This window comes from Salarias fasciatus, chromosome 9 (genome assembly GCF_902148845.1).
Source record: "Salarias fasciatus chromosome 9, fSalaFa1.1, whole genome shotgun sequence".
In the NCBI taxonomy this organism is placed as follows: domain Eukaryota; kingdom Metazoa; phylum Chordata; class Actinopteri; order Blenniiformes; family Blenniidae; genus Salarias; species Salarias fasciatus.
The window spans coordinates 69,004-85,398 of record NC_043753.1 but is presented as its reverse complement, the minus strand read 5'-3'; the positions used below and the strand labels follow the sequence as shown (position 1 = coordinate 85,398).

Below are 16,395 nucleotides of genomic sequence, written 5' to 3'. Positions count from 1 at the left end.
GCACTGCAACTTTCAAGTGGCAATTTAGCGCTGTTAGCGGTACTTGCAATGAATATGTCAGGGAACATGGTACACATCATTAAAAATGTGTAACATATTTATGGTGGAAATAAGTATTTTTAAAGTTGAAAAACTCCTTAATGCACCTTTAATATACTCTAATGTCTCCACTATTGTAGGAGAATTTTGATGGTCTCCTGCTGGGTGACAGAGGTTACCCATGCCAACCCAGGCTAATGACCCCATACCCACACCCTTAAAGCTGGTGTCCGGAGTTTCCGTTCGTTTCCAACGCATGTATCATTTTTCAACAGAACTTAAATGTGTTAGTCTGGTTCGATACTACAATATGATATTAGCATAAAGCAATATAAAAATGTATTTATGAGCCCAGCCTTCGTCTCATAGACCCCCATGTTATCCGAAAAAGCGCCGGTCAGTGTCAGCCAATAGATTACGAGCTTCCGCCTTGTCGCTGTCAATCAAAGTGTGCACGCAGCCAGAGAGCACGGCCGCTCGCCCAGGCAGAGGTGAGTTAGCTCCGCAGCAGCCGCTCCGCTTACCTCGGATATATCCACTGTCTGCTGAACATCCACCGTAAACAGCTCAACATGGAGGATGCTGTAGGACTCGGAGGCTCTCATTTTCACCCGACGGATAATAGCGTGCACAATTAAAGGGGCGTGGCTTCGTCGCTCATGAAAGCAGAGGGAGGACGGAACCTGAGACGTTGGATTAAAAAAAAACCTCTCTCTTTCAAAACTCCGGACACGAGCTTTAACCAGGCCCCCAACAGAACTTCAACCGGGCTGCAGGACCAGAGCCCGGGTGGAGATGACCAATAGGCCCGCTGAAAGTCTGTTTCCAGTGCCTACATTACCTCAGGGTGACCCCTGAGAGGGCCTGTGATATTATCGTGGCATGTGTCGTTCTTCATAATATAGCCACTATTAGAGGAGAGCAACACCCTGCCTTACAATTTGAAGACCCAGATGAAGACCCCGTCATTCACCTGCCAGTTGCCCAGGATGGCAGAGCAGTCAGAGACACTATATACAATAATCACTTTGGAGTTTAAATCACCACCATCATTACCACCACAGTAAATAAAACACATGGCACACATTTCATTTTGTCTTTTTTATTTCCTATAAATAAAATAACTTTAGTTCATGTTCCAATAGTGAACATAATTCACCTGTGACCATGAACCCACCTGCAACTTGTGCTCCAGTATCTCAATTTCAAATTTTGTCTTCTTCATCTGGAGGTCCAGATACTGCTGTTCTTTATGGGATTTCTCTATCTTGTTAAGTGGATTTTGTAAATTTCTTTGACCGGTAACTGGGAATACATAGAGGACATTAAATCATACAGCTGCACATGAATTGAATGAAATGAACCTCTGGTGTTTACTGAACATCCATCTCACAGTTGTGATCTGTGATGTGGAAGTTGAGCGACCATCCTGCTGCTGACCAGCCACGATCTGTTAAAAAGGATGACAATGTTGAATATTTCAGTGTCGGCTAAATGTACAAGCTCTATGTTCCACAGGAGTATTCAGAATTTTAATGGGATCAGAATAATCAGCAACGTACCTCTATATGACTTTCTGGATTCTCTGTGAAGGCAGCAGACACGGTTTCATCCTCCTCATCCTAGATAAATGACATTGTTCAGTATATTTGAGTATATTTTTCCAAACTAACATTTGGCAAAAATATTTTGAGTATTTCCTCCTGACATTTTCAGGTTGCTTGTAGCATGAAGGGGCTCCAGCAGGCAGATAGAACCTTCACAATCTATGGGGCCAAAAGAAGAAAAGGACATGAAAGACAAAATAAATATTTGCATCAATAACATTTTTAAAATATTATACTCACGCGTACACACACATTTTATAAACCCACTTTTGTCTTGGGAGATGCCCTCTGTGGATGAGCTCCCTCCAGGGATTCCCTCAGCTGCTGGTCTTCCCATATTCTGGCTTAGGGCCAGCTCCTCTGCCTCCGTTAAAGGTGTTGGTGCAGGGGCCCCGACGGTTTTACGGGCCTGGGCTTTTTTTCTGCTGGCTGTAAGTTTAAATAGGATTAATCAGAGGTGGAAAGAGTAAAAATATTATACTCAAGTACAAGCACTGTTACTCTGATGTGATTTTACTTAAGTACAAGTAAAGTTACCTGTTGCAAAATCTACTCAAGTAAAAGTAAATGATTTCAAATGTACTTTGAGTAAAAGTAAAAAGTTACTTTTTAACAGGTGTTTTCTGCCTCTACTGTGCTGTGCAAAAAAGGAAACGAGGACATGCATATCAATTAAACTGTTTTATTTACAGGTAGTGAAGCAAATTCAATTATATACATGAACTGTCTGAATATATACTTGCTCTACCACTGAAGATGGATGGAGCCCGACACAAATGAAGCTCATGACAAGTTTGTGCACTTTTGCCTGTGGTACACGTCTGCCTACGCCTGCCGTCATGTCATCCAGTTTAGGTTGTTTGGGCAGCATTTCTGGAGGCTCCAGTGTTCGTTTCCATGTTGCCACACCGTCACCAAAGGCCTTCAGCTTTGATGGATGTCTCCTCTGAAAACATAAATATACAAATATTTTCATTACTATGTAAATCACGACCTTTATTAAATACTCAGCATTTTATTTATTATACTCATAGATATGTTTTCTACTCCCAATGCATCTGTGCATCAGAATGCAAAATTTGGTCACAAAAACATCTGCAGTACAATAATGAACGTATACAATAATAAACAAGAGAAACTGTGATCTGAATAATGAATGTTTTCACATAATGTTTCTTTGGTTCACATAGTCAAAGGGCCAATCCCAATTTTACCCCCTCCCCCTATGATATGCGCGTTCACGAGGCTTAAAGGCTATCCCAATTCTACTTTTTGAATAGGGGAAGGGCTATTTCACCCCTTTCAGTGAAGTCTGCATCGATGCTCCCTATTCTCTATAGGGGTAGGCGGAGTTTCACATTGGCCAGAAAAAAACAACATGGCGCCCACCACGGAGTCGCACAAATGTAAGCTTGCTTTCTGTATACTATTTAAAAAGCTATAAAAAGTGTATTTGCTTCACTGAAATTTATAGATAAACTAGCGTGACAGTGTCCCAGTCATGGATTAACGTTTAAGCGCTGCGTAGCACCGTTTCCAATCGTAAATTTGTAACTTCTGAAGAGCGCTAATCACTGTATTAACGTCATCTTTTATCATGTTTTTAACGTAATATGTTTGACACAGGGACCCCGATGAAACCCGACTTCTGATTCAGTTTAGAGGTGAAAATGAAGAAAAGTTTTTGAAATCAAAATACAGCGCCAAAACACAATGGGAGTAAATTATATTATTCATCTAAGCTCTAATATGTTAGTAATAAAACGTGTTTATATAACCATATATGTATTACTTTAGGAAATTCATAAAAGAAAATGGCTTGGAAGGGGAAGTTACAGCCCAGCAAGCTTCAAAAAAGTGGGAGAACCTCAAAAATAAATATAAGGTAAATAATAATACCATTATTAAAAAATAAAAGTAATTTGTAATGTAATTTCTATCATTTCTAATATCCATAATTTTTTGTTGTGATAGGAGCGCGGCGGGGCTTAAAGGGCCAAGGGGTATCCTAATTCGTAGTGCTGCAAAGATAGCTCTAGCCCTCAGTCCTATTCTAAAAGGGGTAGGAGAGTGATAGGGGTAGGGCTACCCCTTGGGACTGGGATACCCCTTGGCCCTTTAAGCCCCGCTGCGCTCCTATAACAACAAAAAAATTATGGATAGTCTCCCTATGCTTAAGTGTGTTAGGCGGCACCTATCTCCGTTTCGTAAGACCTCTGGTAGCTGTGTGTTCAACCCCCTACCCCATTCTATATACACCCAGCACCTGGCTAGAAGGCAGTAGGTACCATTTTTAAGGTCTTTGGTATGACCCGGCCGGGATGCAAACCCACGACTTCCCGGTTGTGAGGCGGGTGCTCTACCACTAGGTCATCACTGGAGTTGGTTTAATTTCACAAGATGATCTAATAAAAGAACAGATACAACCTTAAAAATTTTAATTTGTTAATTCATTTTGAGGATGCTAATGGAAAAGATTTAGGGCTTAAAAAAAAACTACGTCTTGGTGTTTGCATAAGCAGAGAATGACTGGCTTTCAGAATCAGTGCCTCCATCCACACTGTCTGCTGGTGTGTGAGCAAAGTTATTTTGGAAAACGGAGGGAAGAAAGTGTCCGTTTATGAAAAAATTGCATCATGAATTGCAATGCTTTCTCAGATGCAGGATTACTAGGTTAAGACAGATGCTAAATAACTAGCTTGCAAATTTGCATTTCTTGGAAACATACCAAAGGTGGTAAAAGAGTTAAAAATCTGCCAAATGATGCCTGGACTGCACAGACCACAGGCGGAGAAAGCAGCTGCTGGGTGTATGCTATGGTACCTGTAATACTGAACACGTCAGGTTGGCAAGCTAACTTGTACGTAAGATTAACCAATCAGTTAGCTAGTAGCCATTACAGTACCAAGTCCAACAGGTTGCTACTTCCAATATATTAGCAATGCTATCCATTATTTTGGTATATAGTTAGCCTGTTCGGTGTCAGTTTAACTGTGGAAAGCAAAAGAGAAACATGACTTACCTCAACATGCTTGCGTATGGGGGCCGGGGGTGTACTGCATTAGTTGTATCTGTGTCCTCGACCTCTCCACCACAACGCCTTCGCCTGCCTCCTCCATGTTTGCCATCGTCTGTGTGTGAGACTTGCACCATCATCTGTCTCTGCTCACACCAATGAAATCTCCATTGATGCTGGCTTTTTATCGTTGTCAGGCACGTGCTTAACTCCAGGTGAAACTACTTCGAGTTAAGTAATCCAACTCAAATCAGCAGTTGTGAAACCGAAAACCAAGCGTTTTCCATTTCAGAGTAGATCAACACAGAGTTCAGGATTTCACTGAGTTTTTTCAACCTGCTTTGTGAAACGGACCCCAGGAGACTGAGAGGTCATCATTAGTATGTTTGGACTTTTACTGATGAGGACATCACTGATTGGCTGCCAGAGGTGCAACATACATGAAAGTTTTGATAACACTTTATTTGAAGCCCCCTGTATAACACATTATAAGTACATTTATAGAGCATTATAATGCCATTATAACACGTGTAGTTATAGTTATAAACATTCATAGTTTATCACAATGCCAGGACCTAACCCTAACCCTAACCCTAACCCTATGCTGTAAAGTGAGTTATAAGGCATTGTGATCATTTGAGTGTTTATACCTACTTATAATGTGGTATACCGGGTGCTTCAAGTAAAGTGCTACCGAAAGTTGTCTTGATTTAAGAGGCATTGTCTTGAAACAAGATTTTTTATCTTGCTGAAATATACTTTTGAAGTGGATTTATCTTCAATCAAGTGGAATTAGACATTTTGACTGACAGGTCAAAAAAAAGTAAGATTTTGAGTTGATGCTGAGCACAAACAGCATTGGAATCCAACCTGTAATGAAATGTCCCATAATGCATTGGGTGGTGTTGAGTTATTGTAAAGTCTGGTCTGACTTTAATGTCAGATGAAGATGTTGGAGGGCTATCATGACAGTTCAATAATCCCAATAGGTAACGCTTCCTTTTACGGTACGGTAATTACCATGTATTAACATAGTAATTACAAGGTAAGTACCATGTAATAAGGAGAAGTTACTGTAAAGTTACCATGTAATTTCAGGGTAACTATGTTGCTAATTACCTAGTACTTTTAGAGTAATTACCAAGCCAATTCCAGGCAAAAACCAAGTAACTACCTGGTAGTAAGTATTAATTACTGGGTAGTTATAACGTATAAAGCAACTATGTTGTTAATTGCCAAGTACTTACTAAGTAATTACCATGTAATCATTGGGAAATGTAGACTTTTTAATAGGTATTACTAGGTACTGCTAGGTGTGGACGCTATGTATTTACCTAGTAGTCAAGTGGTTTTTACTACTTACCCGGTAACTTCTTAGTATTTCCCAGTAACTACAACATTTACCTGGTAATTACGGTTGAACTGCAGACTACTGCAAAAGGAAGTGAGGCCTGTTTCAACACTATTACCTGTTAAGTACTTATTCGTTACCCAGGAACTGCAAAAATACCTACCTCAAAAATGCATAGTTATTAAAGTGGATTTGTACTGTAAAAGGAAGTGAGGTCTGTTTCCATGTTATTACATGGTAATTACTCATTTGTTACCCAGTAAATAAAAAAATATCTACCTGGAAATTACATAGTTATTAAAGTGCAACTGTACTGTAAAAGGAAGTGAGGTCCATGTTATTACCTGGTAATTACTCAGTATTTAACCCGTTACTCTGAAATTTTCACATTACCCCACACACTTGCACCAAAAATGCAGCAAACCCCATCAGTGTCTGTGATCCAGTCTCTGAACAGCACACTGTATCTGTCAGGAGATCAGAGTTTCCTTCAAAACCACCATCACCAGCCATCACATTACATTAAGATGAACGCATTATTATTACACTTCCTCACTCCAAACACCTCACTGTGACAGACATGCAAAAACAAGAGAGCTGCCAAAGATAAACATTTTAATCAAATGGAGTTCAACTTCTTATAAAACAATTTACAAAACATTGCATATTTTTAGAAGTCAGCCACCTTTTTTTTTTTTTTAAGAATCGGAACAGATTTCTTTTGCAAAAAATAAAATACAAATAACAGTGATAAACAATCACTATAAATGAACATTAATAAGTACACTGCTCCAGTCTTGTGAATTCACATCATCATGTGTTTTCTGCAGACCCGTCTACAGGAACCCTTGATCTCCACTATTTCAGACATTTTCTAAACCAAACATTCTGATATCTGATGCAGCTGTTTTGGTCCATATTGGATCTGATACTGATCCAGAATATCCGATCAGACCATCTCTACTAAGAAATAGGATGAAAGTGAAAATAGGTGTGTGTGGAGTTTGTTATGTCTGCAGCACACACAATGTGACAATTCTACTGAGCCCCTAAAGGGACATCAAAAAAAATATTTTTTTAAGAGAGTTCTACGTGCGCACGTAAAGCTTTTACGCGCTGGCTTAAAGTTGTTTACGTGTGCACATAGAACTTTTACGCGCTGGCGTAAAGTTGTTTACGTGCGCACGTAGAACTTTTACGCGAGCACGCAAAAGTTCTACGTGCGCACGTAAAAGCTTTTATGCGCGCACGTAGAAGTTCTACGTGCGCGCGTAAAGTTCTCACGTGAGTCATTTCGCTTCTCCATGCCCGTTTAGTAACATGTGAGACATGGCCGCAGAAGTGAATTTGGAAAGCTTCCTTAAATCAAGAAATGTACCAGACAGCGTCATCAACCAACTACGAGAGGACAAGGTAAATACCTGGATGCACGCATTGCATGATGGAATGAAGCATGAATGTAATCACATAAGTTCACGTCACCGAACGTTTTCCTAGTTTTGCTGGCTTTCCCTAATTTCTCAAATTCTAAAGTATTATTTATTTCAAAGTTGTTTACATGTTCCTGTCCTTTTTCAGATCGACATCAGCGTCGTAGGAGTTCTGACTGATGAGCAGTTAGGACAGTATATCCACAGATATGGTGACCGACTCGCTGTGAGAGCATTTTGCCAGCAACGAAATGTGGCAAATGAAAACTCGAGGGACCCGCAGACTGATAAGCCAGCTCTCATGCAAAGTATCAGGGAGAGACTGCAAGGATTTCGAAAAACTCCGGCCAATAACAACACAGGTGGCAGCAGGGGCTTCCAGCTTGGCAATACACGTGGAGAAAAGAGTTGCCGCCGGGTTGAAATGGGATGGCTGCATTTTTTTAAAGGCGATTATCATCAAGTCAGAACAAAACATGGAGGTGGAACGTGTTCTTTGGCTGTCCAGAAAACAGTCACAATGGCAGAGTTACTGGAGACTGGGAAGACCTTGTTTTTTCCAAATGGACGATCTCCTAAAGGAGCAGTGGACGACTTTGATTTTGATATTTGTGACTTTACTCACAACCCATTACCGGCTGAAATCACAGTTAGTCAGCTGTATGAGGACACCAAAATACGAATACTGCGCGTATATGTTTCATCCCGGGAGAAGGATTGTTCCCCAGAAGCTGTCATAACACTTTCTGAAACATCTTCAGACTTCGAGGCCACAGACGACAAGCCAGAGAAGGTAATCACTCCAATATTTGTGTGATCAAAACATTATTGTGTATATCATTTCTCACATTATGTAATTTGTGATGCATAAATTTAGAAAATGCTTTTTTGTGCAGATCAGGGGTTGGCAACCTTTTTGTCATGGAGTGCCAAATTTTCTCATCAATGTGTGTGCCATTTTCAACTAAAACGCAAGTTAACACAAAATACAAAAAGATTTCCAACATAGCCTATTTGGAAATGTATTCCATTCAGATAAAGCACATACAATCATATATTTAAAGATATTTTTCTGTTATTAACTCCAAAAAGTGTTTTCATAAACTTTGTGCTCAGCATACCGATGTTTCAGATTAACTGGTGTCCATGTTAACTTGTGACCAACAGATGACTGAGACTTGAACTCGTTCTCGCAAATGTCGGTTTTCTACAGTTACAGTGAATGTATAAGTTTTAAGTCTTTTGTGAGTCTTACTTTAACAACTGCTGTTATCAGCATGTATTCACACAGAATTCCGCCGTCACTCGTTAACACCGGAACCAGTTAATCCACAACACCGGCCAGGCGGTGCTCGTATTCTGCTATGGAGCTCTTTGAACAACTCACTGTAGCACGATTTGCTTCCATTTCGCCTCTCCAGTGTTTTTTCTCTCCAGGTTTTTGTTAAAAAAGTTTTTTCAACCACCTTTTCCTTGCTTTTGACTGTGCTGCTTCCCGTTTACTGCATAAGCCATCAAGGGAATGCATTCGCGGAACAAATAATCCCCCGTTTTTTTCCGATCTGCTGTCAGGCAGTGTTTATGTGAGACAAGGAGCGGATTATCGATCGGTGTACACCACCACCTACAATCGGCTCCAAAATACAATCTGCTCCGAGTGAAGCGGATCCACTCGGGCGTTTACATGACATATTTACAATCCGCTCTGCCCATTATATTATGCGGCTGTAAACGTGCCGAGTGTTAATGCCAGGCGGACCACCCGTGGCGCGCGTGCCAAGGGTTGTCGACCCCTGATATTTGAACGTGCTGCAATCCGCCAAGCACGAGACATCTCCAGGTCTTTCAAAACTACTTTTTATTGTACCTAAGCAAGCAAACAATAAACCAACATAAGGATACTGTTGCAGACACAGTACCACCCACGCCAATCTCTCAACCTTAAACTCTCACCAATTGTCCGTGAACATAACACACTGGCTCCAGCCACCTATCTAATGTTACAATGGCACCCTCAGGAATAATGGTGCAACAGCAAGCTTTAACTCAATAATGTTGAACTCCAGTCATTACAGCATAAAACTACGTGGCTGAGGCCAGCCAAGGAAGCGCAAAGCTAACCGTGTGGAGTAAAGCCAAGCAGGGACTAGTGGAAAAGTACCATTTGTTGTATTTAGTATTTGGAAAACAAATCAATAAATAAATAGCTGTCACAGACGTAAGTTTTTAATCTGTTTGGCTTTCACGGTTCTCAGCACCAAAAGTTCCCAATCCCTAGTCTAATTCTCACATAACTCTCATATGTGCTCAGTCATGGTTCATAGTGGAGTTGCTAGAGCTCAAGGGATGTGCTCAAGAGAAATGCTTTCTGAATAATTGTTCCACTTTTCTATTCACTTCGGTGCAAGTTCGGTTACATAGGGTTCATAAAAGCTTGTTTGGATTAGTTGCATGAGCTGCCACAGCTGGATATTATCATGTTCTGGTGATCTGCTTGTTTCTTTATAGACCTAGAGAGTACAGACACGATCTTCGAGGGACAGAACCAGGAAGAATAAAACCAGGAAGGCTGACCATCAAGTGGATCACTCAGAGAGATCATCAGATTCAGCACTGAGTGACTCGGTGCAGGAAAACGATCAAAGAGTAAGCTCCAGCAGAAAACACTGCATTTTTACAGACCCAGTGTGTGATATACAGTATCCATGGGCCTAACACTGATGTTGCACCAATCACAATATAGAAGCAGCCACATGGTTTGAAATCCAAAATAAACCAATGCACCCTAGTCTACAAAGGAGTGTGGGCATTGACTGAATCATAGATTGAACTTAATAAAAAAAACAGAACTGACACGAATTTTTGCACAAAGATGGACAGACTCCAACACACTAACTTCATTTGTTAATCATTTGGTCATTCACACTCACTCACGCATGCACATGTGACTATTGTTTCCACCACACCGCATAGTTTATAAATATGTGTCCCTTGGGCAGCTACTGCAGAAAACTTTTTGGTAGGAGGAATACCTTTGTGCAACATTCTAATGTTGTAATCTATTGTTGTCCAATAGCATACACTTAAGCATGTGGGACAACGCCTCTACCAACCTAGCCATAGCCGCCCCCATATTGAAAGTGTGACCACGAACTTTTAGCAACCTGTAATTTGTCATATTGTCTATGGATTTTATTGTTTGATTCCGTATTTCGTTGTTCTAACCAATTTTATGTTTTTGTGCCATTTAATTATGGACAGGCAGAAGAACCAAGCTGCTACTCCACAGCGGCACCACCTCAGATGAGGAACAGAGAGGTGATGGTGCTGCATTCACCAGTATCCGATGATGTTGGCACTGGCAATCATATTTGTCAGTCTACGAGCCAGTATGAATCTGAAGATTTCTGTTCAAGGCCCTCATCAAGTTACAACACAGACCAGTTGTCAGATCCTGACAACGATGCCCTTGCCCTTGCCATAAAGGCATCTCTTGAAGACTCTGAAATACAATTTGGACCTGTTAGTGGTCCTGAGGATGGAGATGAAGACTCCACTCTTCCCTGGAATCCACAAGACTTCGACTTCATGCAAGTACTTTGTTGAACTTTTATTTGAAAATGCTTCCAATTTTTTCCATGTTATTTATTTATTTATGTCATGATGTATTCATTCAGTTCAATTCAGCTCTATTTGTATAGCGTCACTTACAACACAGTCATTGCTAGGCTGCTTTTACAGAGAAAACCCAACAATTCCACATTAGCGAGCATAAGCAACTGTGAAAAGGAAAAACTCCCTGTTAAAAGGAAGAAACCTACAGAATCAGGCTCAGAGGTGGTAGCTTTCTGCTATTCTGGTTGTGGTGAAGGGACAGAAGGAGATACAAGGATAGGACAGATTGATTCTCTGAAACAGCTCAACGTTGCTCTGTTCCATGCAGGTGGATCAACACAGGAGGCCTCAAATGACATACCTTGGGGATTGGGAGGGAGGCATCGAGAGAGGGGGAGTGGTTAATGGCATGTAGCAGTGAAACATGTAGGCTGGTTATGTGTTTTTAGAGAGAGGAAGAGAGAGATTGAAAGAGGGCATAGAGGTCAGATGAATAGGACGAGTGAGTCAGAGCCATTTATTAGTTCCCACAGGCTAAATTGCTGTATTTAGATACATTGGTTAATCAAGGCAACAAGCACGAAGGCGACCCACTTCAACCATCTAAGCTCACCTGAAGTCTCTCAAACTGGCAACCTGAGTTGGAGGAGGACGTTATGTGACATAATATTACTTATTGCACCTTTAAAACACACACACACACACACACACACACACACACACACACACACACACACACACACACACACACACACAAACACACACACACACACACACACACACACACACACCTAAATTAACTATTTCTACACTGTTTCCAGACTCGGATAATAAAGCAGTTGCGTCTTGGATCTGTATGAGTAAAATCTAATCAATGCCTATTTATTTTCATCAAAAATCACATCAACTTACAAGGTCTTTTTTTTTGTATTTCTTGCAGCATTCAACACCGAATACCGATCCTGCACGGCCAACCAGTCTTCCTGTATCATCAGACCGAGCGGAAAAAGAAGTCCACTATGTGAAATTAAGACGAGTAAACATTCTACGTGATGTCATTGATATCTTTGTGGATCCAGAAGTAATGAATGTCAATCTAAGCATGGAGTTCCACAATGAGAAAGCTGTGGATGGTGATGGTGTGTCTAGAGAAGTGTACTCTGCTTTCTGGGAACATTTATTAGAACAGTGCGAGGGGGAAGATGAACGAGTTCTCAGACTGCGACCTGACTTTTCTGAGAAAGAATGGCAAGCTGTTGGAAGAATTTGGTTGAAAGGATACTTAGACCACAACATCATGCCAAACCGACTGTCACCAGCTTTTCTTCTTGCATGTTTTCAAGGAGTCACCTCAGTCGACGAAGAACTCCTGATGGTGTCATTTGGCAAATTTCTGTCAGTAAGTGAGCGAACATCAGTTGAAAAAGCAATACAAGGCAACATTGATGAAACTGTGGAGGAGGACTTACTTGACCTCATTTCAAGAATGGGCTCACATTGCTTGCCCCCTAAAGACAACATGCAGGCTGCCATCTTAACAATGGCACATAAAGCTCTTCTTCAAGAGCCAAAGTTCATCATAGATTGTTTTCACTCCACTTTTCAAGATGCTTTGCCGACACCCCTCACAAAAGATGCCATAGTGAAACTCTATGAATCTAAGTCAGCAACTAACAAGAAAGTGTCTCAGATGATTCAGCCATCAAGTGACAGTCTGAATGCACAGGAACAGACAGCTCTTAACTACCTGCGACGGTATGTGAGAGGCACTGACCAAAGGAATTTGGAGACGTTCTTACGCTTCTGCACAGGGTCGACTGTAATATGCAAGGAGAGAATTGAAGTGACTTTCAATATGATGTGTGGTTTGAGTGGCAGGCCTGTTGCTCACACATGTGGAGCAGTTCTCGAGTTACCATGCACTTACAGCTCATATGCAGAGTTTCGCACAGAAATGGATAAGTTGCTGTCTGGTGATTGCTTTGCCATGGATATTCTGTGATCTGCATAAAATGCATTAATCGTGATGACTTTATCAAGGTGAAACTACTGGGTGCCTTCAAAATCCAGGTGTGCAAATATTAATGTCGGGGTTTTTTTTTAACCCGATTACCAATGTTTTGGAGAATTAAAAATGTTCCTACATGATCATAGTTTTTTTTTTAAGTTATTACTCATTTAAGTAAACAGGAAAAGTCATTCAAGTAGGCACAATATAAAAACAGTTGTTAAAATATTTCAACGTTTGAATGGAAAATGAAAGCACTGAACATGCCATGTTATTTTTTGTTGGTGACATCCATGGTGAGGCTGTTGCCTTCTTTTAACTGCCACCATATATTTTTTCTAAACATTTGTATGGCTGTAACAGATGGGTGTGCTGAAATATCTACATGTTGTGAGTGAAACACTTCAGAATGTTAATTCTGTTCAAGTTCAGAATGTTAATTCAGTTGAATCTTTCTGAGACATAGCATCTTTGAACATCCTTTCATTAAGCTACATGTATTTTCAAATGTTCACATGGTTTTATTCTGAAAGTACAGTCCAATGTTCAGTGAAATGTTTTCTGCAAGTACCAGTTCTAATGAAGCATTGTGTATTTACATTTATGAATTGGAACATTCTTCAATAAACAGAGAAGACAAAGCTGTTTGGCATCTCTCTCTCTCTCTCTCTCTCTCTCTCTCTCTCTCTCTCTCTCTCTCTCTCTCTCTCTCTCTCTCTCTCTCGATTTGGATAAAATGAAAAGTTCTATTTACAACCACAATTATCAAGTATGCTTTGCCATGCATGGAATCCTTTCCTTGATGGAGACCAGGCTTCGTGGTCCAAATATGAGAAGTTTCATCACACACTATGTTGGCCAGGTGATCTACATCACGTTCAGCGAAATTGTTCGCGTGGCAGTCAGAATTCAGATTAGAAGAGTCATTCAACAGCTATTCTGTCCGTCAAAACAGTCAATGACAGTATATTTCTTAATATTCCAGTACCATTTTCATCACTAATTAAAAAAAAATAAATAAATGGAACAATAGTCTATCCTTCCGGCTTTAAAAGCACCAAGGAAGCTGCATCTTTTGTTATCTTTCTTTTAGCGGTAAATTAGAGAGAGGATCTGATCTGATTCCTCAATTCCAGGTACAAATCCAGTGCTTCATAAGCATCAGCTGGCAGATGCAACTGTGACTCCACCATCAGAATGTTGCAGAGGTTGTAGATGTCTGCGTCACATGGCACTGATGGTCGAAATGTGCTTTCACTTCGACACAGCTGCACATCAGCACTGTCCACCAGAGAAATGCAGTCTTCAGTTGAGTAGAGTTCTGGGAACATGTACATGACTCTGGGCTGACCACTGGGTACCCGGTCATTCCTGGATGGTCTGATGACGTGTGAATCCCACACACGGATGGTCTCATCCAGTTCATCCTGAAAAAAACAAACAAACAAAACATATTTAATACACAGATTAAAATATGTTGTATGATGTAATTATTGCATTGAAATGAAGTGCTTTGGTGATACTGTGTATTGTTAAAGTCATGCCAATAAATCAATTTGAATTTATTATTAGAAAGTAAGAAATCACATTAACTGATATTCCCATGTCAGTCTTGGGTAAGTTATCAGAGAACTCATGTGAAATATATTAATTTATGGCATAAGCAAAAAGGTCAACAATACTGCAATGTCAACAATGTCAACTTTATGGTGTGAGTAGAAGAATTACAGCAGTGACCCTGATATAGAAGACTGTTTTTTTCATATTGTGCAAAAACTGGGGTCCTCCTTAAAGTCAGGTCATCTAATATTTGGGTCAGTTTGATATTTTATTAGTCCCACAGTGGAATTTCTGTTTTTCACCCAATACAAACATGCATACACACAGCTTCATAGACACAGTGTAGTGGAGAGAAATTATGGAGTGCTGACTGTAGCCTATTCACATTCATATTTCGGGACTGAGTGACACATACGTTATTTCTCATTTGCCGCCGCACACAGACTGTCTCTCTCTGTCTCCTCTCTGCCTCTCTCATCCCCAACTTTCACTATTGAATTGAACTTACACCGTTGCCATAACGACTGTTCTGTTGAGGCAACGGTAGTCAACTATTGATGACGTCACCCGGTGGCAACAGATGTTGAGACATTAGGGTTTATCATGGAGTGGCTTGAAAGCGTAACAACTACAGTACAAGTACATGAATTTATAAACAAGGCAAAAATTTTATTAGTGTATTGGTTCATTGTAACTTCTCTACATGTATCGGGGTTCTTAATGACACTGGTTTGCACGATTATATAAACGTGTTACATAAACTGCACTGATGGGTTCATTAGCTTTTAATTAATAAGTTGTATATGCTATTACACATTGCGGTCAAGCTTGCCGGCGCTCTGACAAACAGTCAAGTGAGCCGACACGTTTATTATAATTTTTTTTATTAACATTTTTTTTTCTCAATAGCTCCCAGGTTATTTGACGTATTCATCTCAAATCACTTGTGTATCACAATACTGAAGTCTCTTTCAGACACACCTCTTTGTTTTAGCTGTAAATATTGTAAAAAGAAAATTATATAAGAGCAATGCAGTATTTGAGCTCAATACCTCCCTGTTCATTTGACCTATTGACTGAAAGTCAGCATTAACACAATGGGCCCTAACTTGGTAGACTCCGCCGAATCCGACCGCTGTCAGCGGAGCGCAAAGTGCGCTGTCGGTGGATAAAGTCAACGGGGCGTGTCCAGAAAATTGTCCTAATTTCGTGAACCAGGCGCAGTCACGCCTCCATCCCGCCCACCTGCGCAGGTGGCGCAAGAGAGAGGAGAGAAAGTGGGTTTAACCCAGCTGAGCGCAATTTGACCAATCAAATGAACACCTCTCCTTTTTTTCAAATGCACTGCAGCGAAGGACACTGCTATATTAACATGATGAAATACATTTTATTTCCTGGCCTCAATACTAAACCATAGTGAAGCAACAATGTATATGACTGCATTTTGAAATAAATAATCTCTTGTAGAGCTTGGGGAGCCAGACAAATGAAATAAAAATGCAGACACCCTGCATTTAGCGGCTACATACAGACTTTGTAGGGAAAGGGAAAATCTGTTTTTATTTGTGTGCATCATAACTCTTAAAGATACATTTGGGAAAGCACAAAGAATTACAGGTGTCTGCGCGCCAATCACTCAGAGCAGCTGCACAGCGGAGCTGGTGAGTCTACTTAGGACTGCTGGTTCAGTTGTCATCAGATCGATGTCCTCTGAAATGATTCCCTATAATTCCTATCACACACATGGCATTCCGGCCATCCCAGACAAA

At 40.5% G+C, this 16,395-nt stretch overlaps 1 protein-coding gene across 1 annotated transcript in view; it reads right to left on the bottom strand.

Moving 5' to 3' along the window:
* Positions 1–1,637: 1,637 nt before the first annotated feature.
* Positions 1,638–16,395, bottom strand: part of LOC115394191 (NLR family CARD domain-containing protein 3-like) — a gene marked incomplete at its 5' end in the record, with an annotated part of 43,107 nt that continues 28,349 nt past the window's right edge. The window contains one exon of the mRNA XM_030099406.1: positions 1,638–1,805. Within this exon, the coding sequence (XP_029955266.1) occupies positions 1,799–1,805 (7 nt within the window). The remainder of the gene's footprint in view (positions 1,806–16,395) is intronic.